The sequence below is a fragment of the Bos grunniens genome, chromosome 21, assembly GCF_055505025.1.
Source record: "Bos grunniens cultivar Pamir isolate PY7600 chromosome 21, Bosgru_T2T1.0, whole genome shotgun sequence".
Taxonomy (NCBI): Eukaryota; Metazoa; Chordata; class Mammalia; order Artiodactyla; family Bovidae; genus Bos; species Bos grunniens.
Window position 1 is genome coordinate 15,315,473 of NC_141185.1, and position 12,523 is coordinate 15,327,995.

The following is a 12,523-nucleotide window of genomic DNA, read 5'->3' on the forward strand; positions in this document are numbered from 1 at the left end:
GAATGCCTTATCAGCTATGTCTAGAGCTTTACAGCATTTATGTTGAGCAAAACAACACCCTAAATGTAAATTCTTACATAAAAACATTAAACTTTGAGTTTAATTTTTTAAAGATGTTACTTACATAAAATGAGACTGCCATTTTAAGTGTATAGTTTGATGAATTTTGGTAGTTGTATACAAATGTATAACCATTATCGCCATCGAAGTATGGAGCAGTTTCCTCACCCTAAAAAGCTTCTTTATAATCCTTTACGATTGATCCCTCCTCACCCACCCTCCCCCACTTCTACCCTGGGCAGCCAGTCATCTGCCTTCTGTCACTACAGTTTTATCTTTTCAAGAATGTCTTAAAATTGGAATGATAAGTGTATGATGTTTTGTGTTTGAGTTTTTTAGCCTAGCTAATTTTTGAGGTTCATTCACATTCTGGCACGTATTAGTATTTTAATCTTTTTTATTGTTGAGTACTATTCTGTGATATGGATACTTATTCACCTCTCAGTGAACATTTGGGTTGCTTCCAGTTTTTGGATGTTTGATACTGCTGTGAACATTTGCGTACACATCTTTGTGTGGACTTACGATTTTATTTCTTTTGGGTTAATATGTACAAATACAATTTCTGGATCATATCGTAACACTAATGTACGTTTAGCTTTGTAAGATAGAACCGAACTGTCTTCCTGCGTGGTGGTAGCTTTTGCATTGCCACCAGCAGTTTATGACAGTTGTAGTTGTTCCGCATCCTTACCAACAGGATGTCATCTTACTGCTAAGCCTTCACCTTCCACACTGGTGTGTAGTGGTATCTGTTGACTAATGTGATTATTGTAAACTTTGAATTTTAACATTTGCTTTGTGAGTGCCAGCACGTTTTGAAATAGTGGGACATGAAATAAGAATAGGCATACCTCATTTCATTGTGCTTTGCAGGTAATTTGTTTTTTACAGATAGAAGATTTGTGGCAATCCAGAATTGTCAGTCAATGTTTAGCATTAAAAATTTTTTTTAATTAAGATATGTACATCTTTTAAAGACACAATGCTATTGCACACTTAGACTCCATAGTTTAAACATTTACGTACACTGAGAAACCTAGAAACTTGTGTGACTTGCTTTATCATGGTGATCTGGAACTGAACCTGCAGTATCTCTGAGTTATGCCTATATGTATTCCCACTTTGTGAGAACTGAAGTGGACTGTGTAGGCTTATGTTCATGTGATTCTTATGTAATTAACAGTCCATCATACAGTGTATGACATGATTTTAGTAGTGAGATGCAGTCAATTTAAGTGTTTTTCTACCTACTTGAATACTTCTAGGTTTTTGTTTGGATCGTGCTTATTGTAGATCAGTGATTCTCAAGAAAAGCATTAAACATTGACTTGTGTTGATGAAAAAAAGACTGATGATTATGACTTGTATTTCTGAAGTTATGGCCCTGGAGTTTAAAATTCTTGTGTAATTGATTTAGAAATTTTAGAATTGAAGGACTAGATATAAAAGAAATATGATTATGAAAAAATGATTATTTGTCTGTTTTTGTTCTTTAGGATATCTTCATTCCATCTCCAAGTTTGGAAGAACGATCAAATGATGAGAAGAAGGGTAGGGAGTTGCATAGTTCAACTTTGACTGTTGAGTGTTCTAAAGCTTCAGAGACTGAACCAAAGAATTCCACTGAGGATCTGGGACTTTCTTTGACAGGGGATTCTTGTAAGTTAATGCTTTCTACAAGTGAGTATAGCCAGTCCCCAAAGATGGAGAGCTTGAGTTCTCACAGGCTTGATGAAGATGGAGAGAACACACAGATTGAGGATACTGAACCCATGTCTCCTGTTCTCAATTCTAAACTTGTTCCTGCTGAAAATGATAGTATCCTGCTTGATCCTGCACAAGAGGGCCAAGTAGAACTGAATCAGAATGATGACAAAGCAAAGGGGGACAACATAGGAACCAGGGTTGACATTAGTATTTTATCTGCCGGTTGCAAAGGCAGAGAAGAACCTGTAGCGGAAGACGTTTGTATTGATCTCACTTGTGATTCAGGCAGTCAGGCAGTTCCCTCTCCAGCTACTCGATCTGAGGCACTCTCAAGTGTGTTGGATCAGGAGGAAGCTATAGAAATTAAAGAACATCATCCAGAGGAGGGGTCTTCAGGGTCTGAGGTGGAAGAAATCCCTGAGACTCCTTGTGAAAGTCAAGGAGAGGAGCCCAAAGAAGAAAATATGGAGAGTGTCACATTGCATCTTTCTCTGACTGAAACGCAGTCTCAAGGGCTGGGTCTTCGGAAGGAAGTCCCCAAACAAGAATGCCAGGAAGCTATGGAAGTTGAAACCAGTGTGATAAGTATTGATTCTCCCCAGAAGCTTCCAGTACTTGAACAGGAATTGGAACATAAGGATCAGGAAGCATGGGAAGAAGCTACTTCAGAGGACTCGAGTGTTGTCATTGTAGATGTGAAGGAACCATCTCCCAGAGTTGATGTCTCTTCTGAACCTTTAGAGGGAGTGGAGAAATGCTCAGATTCTCAGTCGTGGGAGGATGATGCTCCAGAAATAGAACCATGTGCTGAGAATAGAGCAGATATCCAAGAAGAAAAGAGTGCAGAGTGTGAAGGAGATCGGAAATTAGTGACTGCAGAAAAAGAATCTGTAGAGGCAGACTCTCCACAGCCTCCTTTGACTTTAGTGAGAGCAGATGGTACTCTAGGACTTGAGCAGGAAATGCAGCAGACCCAACCACAAGAGAGAACCGATAGCACATTAAGGGAAGACTCAAAGGTGGCTAATGCAGAGCACGTGGACTCAGGTGTAGAGGCCCAGCAACTGGAGAAAGCCTCTGCCCAGGCTTCACAAAGCTTCTGTGAAAGCTCTAGTGGTGAGTGTGATTGTAAACTGTTCTGTGTTTCCAACCAAAAAGTATGATTTGGAATGGAAGGTAGGCGAGAACTGCATACTTGTTACATCAGGGCTGAAAATGAATTTGGATTTATGTTTGTGAGCAGCCAATAATTAAAATATGGGTTTTTTTCTTTTATAGCTTTAATTATTTGTGGAATCAGATCATTTGAAGTTTTTATCAGCTTTAGAACTCAGGTGTAATTAGCATGGATTTTCTAAGTATTTAGAAAATTGTACCAATCTGGTATTTTCTACTTAAGTCTCAGCCTTGCTCCATGTTTTTATATTTGGACAGTGGCCTTGAAGTACAGGGACCTTTTTTGATTACGTTATGCAGTTAAATCATGTTCAAAAAAAGTGTGGTGGTCTCTTCCTTACGGATATTCAGTTTCTAACAGTGGTTCAACGTATATACATCTTAAACCTTTAACTGGGAAAGTTTTAGTTTGTGTGCTTTATTTTATTTTTTTTTAAGTTTCATTTATTTTTGGCTGTGCTTGGTCTTTGTTGCTTTGCTGGGCTTTATGTAGTTGTGGTGAGCAGGCTTCTCATTGTGGTGGCTTCTCTTGTTGCAAAGCACTGGTTCTAGGTTGCTTGGGTTTCAGTAGTTTTGGCTCGTGGGCTCAGTAGTTGTGTTGCACGGGCCTAGTTGCTCCGCAGCATGTGGAATCTTCCCAGACCAGGGATTGAACCCGTGTCCTCTGCATTGGCAGGCAGATTCTTAACCACTGGACCACCAGGGAAGTCCCTTTATCCATTTTATACAGTCCAGAAAGAGAATAATAGCTTATTTCTGAAATACGTCTAGAATATCATGTCTGACATTAGCTGAAAAGAATTCAAACTTTCTGAATGCCCAAAGTCAGTATAATTTAAAAACAAAACAAACCAAAAGACCAAAATACAGACTTAAGAAAGCAAGTTTCTAAAGATAATGGAAATGAGAAGCAATGTTTAGGTAGCATCATGGCTATTAGTATGGGTGATGATACCTTTTCCTGGTTCTAGTTTATACCTCTTGTCTAGGAGTGATTGTTAGTACTTTTTTCATCTCAAAATTGCTCCCTTTCATTAGATTTGATGTTCATTTTTTTTTTTTTTCCTTTTTAGAACAAGAAATGAAAAGTAGCTGAAAGGAGGTTAAGGGGTGTTGGGTTCAGTCTCTCTTTCCTAAAGTCCTGTGCCTAGTTAATGATTGAAGTGGGACTAGAACCTCGGTCTCCTGATTCCTAAGTCTGTGCTTTTACCTCCTGTAAAAACCGTATGATATGTGCTTCGTTGCTCAGTCGTGTCCAACTCTGAGACCCCATGAACTGGAGCCTGCCAGCCTCCTCTTGTCCATGGGGATTCTCCTGGCAAGAATACTGGAGTGGGTTGTCATTTTCTCCTCTAGAGGAATCTTCCCAACCCAGGGATGTAACCCAGGTCTCCCGCATTGCAGGCAACTTGTTCACCGTCTGAGCCACCAGGGAAGCCCCAAACTGTATTATACCGTTTCTCTAATTCTGCTGAGTTATGGCAAAGAACTATCTGAATGACCTAGTATTCTACATTATTAAAGACTTTTATAGTTTAATTTTATCTAAGTACTGTTATCAATCTAAGTCACGTTTTTTAGGAAAGGTGCTTTAGTTGTACAGAAAGAATTGTGGATTGGGGAAAGAGGGAGACTTCAGGCAGGCAAAGTAATCGATAGGCTCTTGTGATAATCCGGAAATGAGGCTTTGAAGACCAGATAATGGCACTGCTACCCATATAAGCCAATATGTATTAGGTTGTAGTGATGCACTGGATTAGTAGTGCTAAGATAACTTTTCATAAATGATATTCTGTAATTAATGCTTGCATATTACATTCGCATATTGTGGTTTGTCATGTAGAAGACTCTACTTAAAGATTTTATACAGATTTTCAAAAGTCTGAATGGTTAATCATAATGTGAAGGATAGTTCCTGTCAAGAGAGAGAACAGATGGTTGTACTGGGAATGAACATTCTGTAAAATAGTCTTCAGAGTGTATGACGCTTTGTGAGGTGTATTTGTTTTTTAATTTCTATATCTTTAAGTTCTTTAGTAATTTGAAGGACTTAACTTTTTAAAGAGTTGCCAGAGAATGAATGCTTACCTACCAGCCCATTTCATTTTGCTATAACTATGGTGGAATTCTTTGCCAGTTAGATGGGACGTTGAGACTTTCCACTCTGCTCTTCACAGTTTCTTAAGCAGCACATGTGAACTTTTCATCCTTGTGGGAACCTGTGATACAGAGCTAGTTGGTTAGAAGCCTGGACTGCTGATTGGTGTCTGAAGTGGGGGCAATCTTGTGGACCCGAGCCTTTAATTTGTGGGATTTGATGCTATCTCTGTGTTTCCCTGTTGGCACAGATGGTAAAGAATCTGCCTGCAATGCAGAAGACCTGGCTTGGATTCCTGGGTCGGGAAGATCCCCTGGAGAAGGGAATGGCTACCCACTCCAGCATTCTTCCCTGGAGAATTCCATGTGTAGAAGCCTGGTGGGCCATAGCCCATGGGGTTGCAAAGAGTCAGACACAACTGAGTGACTAACACTAACTGGGTAGACAGTGTCAGAATTACCTTTGTACAGCACCCACTAAATGTCCCCTGGGAATCAGAGAATTGCTTGGTGATCTGGAAAGGACATTAGACAAATAACTTACATAAGGAATAGTGACTGGGTAAGCCATATTATAGTTATTCTGAGCCATTCCAGGAAACTAAGTATAACTTTTCACATGCCAGATTTAAGAACAGCAGTTTGGCATAATTCTTTTTTTCTCCCAAACTTAGTCATTTTATTAAAAGAGATAATTAGGAATTCAAAAAATGTGATTTTGGCCATTTGCTAATTCTGATTAGAAATTTGGAATGGAGACCTAGTTAAAAAATAAAGTTTTGTTTCTAGACAAATGTTCGTTAATGACCAATATATCTACAATGGGAATGCTCATACATGTGAGATTTACCATTGCACTGCTATGGCCTAGAACTGGTTAGTACTGCTGAATTGTGAAACCTGTATATTTCTTGTAGAACCAATGAGTATTTTGAAGTCCTTTTAGCTCATGAAATCCTTTGTCTGCTCTTTGAGTAGATTGTAAATTACAAGTATTAACATCAGACTTTAACATAGAGAAATCCTACAGGCTGCTAAAGCTTGTAAGTGAACTCCTTGAGATAACATTACACAAGATTAAGATGTCTAGATTTGAAACTATCCAGCTTACTTACTGTCTTGGGGCTCAGATGTGTCTGTGCTCCTTGTGACCCCATGTTCCTCAGGACCTCCGAGCTTTTGGGCTTCCTCTGTTTGCCTGTTCCCTAGTTGTCTGCTTTGTGTCAGTTCTGTTGATGAGCAGAGAGAACAGTAGGACGTTGGTTGAGAGGCCTGATGTGGGAGGGGGGTTGGGAATGAGGCAGAATTGGGGAGCAAAGGAAAAGAGTAATTGGGATATTTCTTGCAGTTCTCCTCACTTTTGCCTTTCGTGTACTTACGTTTTGATTTCCTTTTTGTTTATCATCGGTTTTTTTTGTTTGTTGTTTGTTTCTTGCTTTCTCCAGAAACTCCATTTCATTTTACTTTGCCTAAAGAAGGTGATATTATTCCACCATTGACTGGTGCAACTCCACCTCTTATTGGGCACCTAAAATTGGAGCCCAAGAGACACAGTACTCCTATTGGTGAGTGATTAAATGTAATGATGTTTAAAGCAGAATTTCTGAGATACCATTCTGTACGCCAGTGATTCTTTTATATCTGAGGAGTTGGGCCTGCCTGATGAGATTGATTTTTGTCTTAGGAAGAATAAGATTATGGTGTCTGGTTCCATGAGTTAACTCCCAGGAAATGTGAGCAGTGATGAGAGGAAGGAAAGGATACAGTGAAGGAAGGAAGGAAGAATATCTATGAGGATTTTATTCTGTTACTTGCAAGGCCATAGTATCTGAGTGTTAAACAGTGGTTTAGAGCTGTTTTATAAGGAAGGGAAAGCAGGTAGGGTAGAAATACTGTTTACTTAGGACCCTGGCTAATCAGTCTGCTGCTGCTTGACAGGGCAAGAAAATTGAGATCCTCCTTCCCTGAAGCGGCTAGTAGTCTTCTACATTAACCTATTTGTTTTCTCTAGTCAGTGCTGGGAGGTAACAGTCATGCCGTCTGGAGTCTCCTGCTACCTATGCCTGATGCTGGCAGATGTGGGTTGGCTGAGGGCTCATGCAGCATCCTTTGTCCAGATGCAGAAGTGGAACTGAATCCTGTTGCTCTTCTTAAGACCAGGTGTCAGTACTAGTGCGTAGTTGTTGATACTTGTGACAGGATCTATCCTAGGAATCCTCTTCAGTCCTGCAGAGCTGTGGAGCCAAACAGACAAACTGATGACTTTGAATTGTTATTTTTCATGTTTGTATTTTAGTGTTCTTTCTTTCTTCCCCCTGCCTCCCTTCTTTCAGGTATTAGCAACTATCCAGAAAGCACCATAACAACCAGTGATGTCATGTCAGAAAGCATGGTGGAGACCAACGATCCCATACCTGGGAATGAAAAAGGAGATTCTGGGGCTGCCCCAGAAATGGGTGATCAGTTGTGTCTGAGAATGAAATTGGTCAGTCCTGAGACTGAGGCAAGTGAAGAGTCTTTGCAGTTTAGCCTGGAAAGTAAGTTTTATTTATGTTAATCTTGGGTAACTAGTGGCTCCAGATCTTCTGGAATTATTTTTTTTCTTCTGGTTTTAATGATTGAAACTTCTGGAAATGTTATTTGTAAAGTCTTATTCTCATGAATTTTAATTCTTTGTTTTTGCTAGTCACTGTCATGTTACTGAAGATGCTCCATTTTATAATCTCTATGGTACTGCTTGTATCTCTGTATTAAACTTGTGTCTATATAAAGTAATTGGTTTTCATAGTCAGAAATGTTTGAGTTCAGAAGTGACTAGAAAATGTAGGATTGTGGATTCAGGTTGTAGGTTTAAGTTGACTTTCCCACATTAATTGCAAGTTGTTTGGTATGGCTGGAATACAGAGAAGGTACAAGGGAATGGCTGCAAAGTCAGGACTGGATTCTGGAAGGCCTTTTACATCATGCTGAAAAGCTGAAGAATTTTAAGCCGGGGAGTAATACGGTCAGATTTGCTTCTTTTAAAGGATCAGTTGATTGTTTGAAAAATCTGTGCATCATTCCTTTCCTTGCCCATTTTCTGTTCTGCTGCCTGGCAAATGCAGTCTTTAACCAGGAAGTGGGATCATTAGTAGTGGTTCAGAGATGAGGGGATGAATTTGAGAGATAAATAGCAGAATAGAGGGGATCTTGGGACCAGTTAAATATGGAAATAATACAAGAAAAAATATAGAATGACTTTACATCCACATTTTGTTTTCATGATAGCACTCTGTAGTAGATCTTATTTCCATTTTGTTGATGAGAAAACTGAGACTAAGAGAGGTTTTAAACCTACTGTTACAGTAATTGGTAAGAGGTGGAGCAGGAGTTTCAGTCAGATCCATCTGACTCTAAATGGGATTTAATAGAGTTAGGAGAGGAAAAAGTTTTATCAAGGAGATTGTAAAGGAATATTACTCTAGATAAGGAGAATATTCCTTATCTTAGATAAGAAATATTCCTAGATAAGAGGGCTAGGAGAGTATAAAGCCATGGAAGCCTGTGAGGAGGAGAGTTAAAATGTCACATGCCGAAGTGAGGTCTAGAAAGATATATCTGGAAATGTACATTAGACTTGGCAGTTAGGATTCATTGGGTGACTCTAGAAAGAACTATTTCAGTACAGTGGTTGGGTGGGACCTGTCCTGACAGTAATTGAGGAGTAAAGGGGAGGAGAAGAGGCAGCAAATGTATTTTACTTTTGAGAAGTTGAGGTAAGAAAGGAAGAGAAAATAACAGCAAGTTAGAGGGGAATATAGAACTGAAGGAGGTTTGTTTTTTTTTTTCAGGCTGAGGGATACCTAAGGAGGTTTAGAGATTGAAAGGAAATTTCCAAAGGGGAAATGGGTTAAAAATGAGATTCTTGAGAGAGAGAGATGAAAGGGGAGTTTTCAGAGACTGCAGATAGAGTGGGTGGACCTGATAAGAACTCTGATTCTATGAGATTGAAGAAAAGAAATTTTAGCTCTGTATTTTGAGTTCTTATTATATGCCACATATATATGCCATACATGTACAGCTCATTAAAGCTGATAACAAACCTGTAAAGTAGATCCTGTTGTTATCCTCATTTTATAGGTAAGGAAACTGAGGCACAGAAAGGTTGAGCTTGTTCCCTAGAGTCACACAGCTAGTAAATGAAGTAGCCTGAATTCAAAGTAGTTCCAAGAACCAGAAGTCTGGTTCTGAATTAGAGTGCAGTTCTGCTTCTCAGTGCTTATTGATTTGAAAATTTAGAACCTCAGTAGAAATAAAGTATAACATTTTCATCATTATTGTCATCTTCTCTGAAATCAGATAGGACTTAGTAAGAGAGTACACGATAGCTTTGATTCTTTAGATTTGAAGTTAAAATTGGGAAGACCTTAAATGGAGCTAAATGTTAAAGATGACCATATTAGTAAATTTTACTACCTTTCCTGATAATCAGGTACCATACTAATAGTTTTCCCCATTTTATCCTCACAACAAACCTATGAGGGTTGGTCGTGTAGCTTGTGGGATATTAGTTTCCAGACCAGGGGTTGAACCCCAGTCCACAGCAGTGGAAGTGCAGTCTTAACCACTAGACCCCCAGGGAGTCCCTGGGTTGGTCCTATTTTGAGGAAACTGACTCAAAATGAAGTTTATCCCCAGCTTGGACTGCTAAGTGCTGGAGCCAGGGCCTGAGCCAGGTTTCTGTTGCAGAGCCAGGCCTCTGACCACCAAGCTTCAGCTGCCTCCTTGACGAACTATTCAAATTATATTGGGTTATGACTGTTTTAGAAATGTTTTAAAGTATTTATTATTTTTTCTAAGGCTAGAATTAATGGTAAATGAACACATTTTAATCCTGTGGCATTGCTTTGAGAACATGGAATTCTTTTCAGTATGACCTTTAATTTTTTACTACAGGTTCTTTCTTATTTTTCAAATATCTGTCCCAAAAGCTCTTTGGAAAGAATTTGAGTATCTTCTGTGTGTGGGTTCTCTTAACACTATTTAAAATTTGTGCAATTTTCCTGCATAATTACTAAAGTTTTTTCTTTTTAAAAACATTTTATTGAAGTAGAGATGAATTACAATGTTGTGTTAGTTTCACACTTATAAACTTTCTCAGAAGTTTCTTTAAATTTGTTTTGAAATTTTTAAATAGAATTTTTTTTTTACTACATGATTTTTTTACTTAGAAGAGGTAATTCAGAAATTTCATTTTCGTTTTTAAATCTTCTTAGTAATTCATTATATTGTATTTCTGGAGAAACTGAGTAGTCTTCTGTAGGGAGTTTGAAAGAAAATCAGTGGAAGTGAGAAAGACATGTCATTAAATTTTAAGAAATCTTTTCATGTTCACTTTTTATTCTTACTCATTTCCTTTTTATTATTTGTTGCAAATACTAGTAGATCAGGTTTTTATTTTTATGATTTTTTTCAATGTCATAGTGAAAAGAGGCCTTCAATAGCTTCAGAAATTCAAGCATTATTTTAGAGTATCATTGGGGCTGAACAGGTTTTTAAGAGGTCTTAAGGTGTGATACTGAGTTCTGTTTCTCTTTCCTTTCTTTTGTTTTTATTCAGAGCCAGCAGCTGGTGAAAGGAAAAATGGATCTACTGCTGTTGCTGAGGCTGTTGCCAGGTAACCAGAGCTGGTTGCTATTTAGAGGAGTTTAATATACAAAGCCACTGGTAATGAGGGGAAGATAATTTATCAAGAAAGGAAAAAAATTTGAAACAAAACTTGAGCATAAACCATGTAGCAGTGTGTTGAATCTAACCGTAGGCTTTCTTATTAATACTTTAATAAAGCTTTGGCTATATTTAGAACTAAGATATTTAATGGTGTTTCCCTTTCGTCCTTTCGTTCATGTGAGAGTGCCTTTTTTCTTTGGTGAGGAAACAGGAAGCTAACAGAGGTAGCCATAGACCTTATTCTTCCTGAGGTCTGCCCTCGCCAGCCCAAGCCTCAGGCCGTGTTCTTTTCTGGTGCCAAATTAGCTACCGTCCTGTTGTTTTCGCTTTGTCACGGATGCTGTCATAGTTTGAATATGACCCCATCCTGAGGCTCTGGTGGTAAGCTTTGCCATCTGGTGGCCGTGAGAATAGAATTGTTTCATTGGTTTCTTGTGTGAGTCATCCAGTATGAAAATACCAGCAGTGGTTGTTGAAGTATAGGTGAGGATTCTTAAATCAGTCTAGACACGTGCTATAAATAAGTAAAGCAGTCTAGGTGCAAGAGCGTGAAATGTTGACGACGATGGCCAACCGATCGTGTGTCTCGTTTTAAAGGAGGGTAGCCCGTATTCATTTCCAGCCAGTCATTACCATGCAGACTTACTGTTGCGAAATCTTTAAATTTGTAAAGAGAAAATATAAATTTTTAAAAATAAAATTTCCTGCTTGGTGGGTCATCTAAAATTGTTGTTGACTAAGTTGTCTTTGGACTAAATTTGATCCTCAGTTGTAAGTGATCCATCTGAATCCTTTGATTTGTGTCAATCTTTGTATAGAGAGAGTAATTATTTTCTGGTATTTTACATATTTAATTTGAAAGATAAGTACCTTTGACTCCTTGTTAGTTGAAGACTCTTTAATGTTGTGTTGAAGAAAATGGAATTTATACTTGATCTTTCAGTTTTAACAAAATTGTTAAAATCCAGCACAACTTGTTATCACTTTGTACATGTACTTGTTAAGAGGGAACAGTATATGCTGCTGAAACTTTCTGGACCCTTTGGGTGGAATGTAGGGATGGAAAAATAGAGAAAAGCCTGAGGCAGAGGGTTGGATTGGAGGATCACAGAATGAGAGTCACTGATACTGTTTTGAAGCAAATTTTATATAGGAGAATCCAGATTTTAAGAATCTTTGACTTTACCACTGGGTTCACCATAAGTAATCGTTTAAAGTAAGCTCTGTTCCTTTCAATTCAATCGTTCAATTGTGTCCGACTCTTTGCGACCCCATGGGACTGCAGCACGCCAGGCTTCCCTGCCCATCAACTCCCAGAGCTTGCTCAAACTCATGTCCATCAAGTCGGTGATGGACTCTGTTAGAGTATTTTAAATGCTATCTCTGTGTTTAGGTGAAGCAGTACCACTCTGTTTTTAAGTGTTGTCTGTAGCTGGACACTGTTCAGATTACTTGCTTCCATCTTGTCTCTCTCTCACATTTCATTATTGAAGATTTCATGAATATACAGAAGTAAAGAGAATAGTATCATGAACTGCCATGAATTCATCACCCAGGGTCAAAAATTAACAACTTACAGCTAGTCTTGATTCATTTATAAATGCTTCCCACACTCTCCACTCCACTTGATTTTTTTAAAGCTAATTCTAGCATTGTATCATTTTTATCTTTAAATATTTCAATGCTGTCTCTAAAAGATAAGAAATCTTTAATTTCAACTTAACCACAGTACTATTATCATGCTTTTAAAATTGCCATTGATTCCTAATGT

At 38.4% G+C, this 12,523-nt stretch overlaps 1 protein-coding gene across 12 annotated transcripts in view; it reads left to right on the forward strand.

Annotated features, from left to right (window-relative positions):
* TP53BP1 (tumor protein p53 binding protein 1) overlaps positions 1 to 12,523 on the forward strand; it is a 90,516-nt gene that overhangs the window by 46,783 nt on the left and 31,210 nt on the right. For 7 of the 12 annotated variants that reach the window (XM_086363280.1, XM_086363278.1, XM_086363284.1 and 4 more), the window contains exons 12-15: positions 1,560 to 2,886; positions 6,489 to 6,608; positions 7,377 to 7,580; positions 10,642 to 10,699. In XM_086363280.1, coding sequence (XP_086219406.1) covers positions 1,560 to 2,886; positions 6,489 to 6,608; positions 7,377 to 7,580; positions 10,642 to 10,699 — 1,709 coding nt within the window. Of the gene's footprint in view, positions 1 to 1,559; positions 2,887 to 6,488; positions 6,609 to 7,184; positions 7,204 to 7,376; positions 7,581 to 10,641; positions 10,700 to 12,523 lie in introns of those variants that run through there. The other 5 variants (XM_086363282.1, XM_086363288.1, XM_086363286.1 and 2 more) reach the window with 2 other exon arrangements.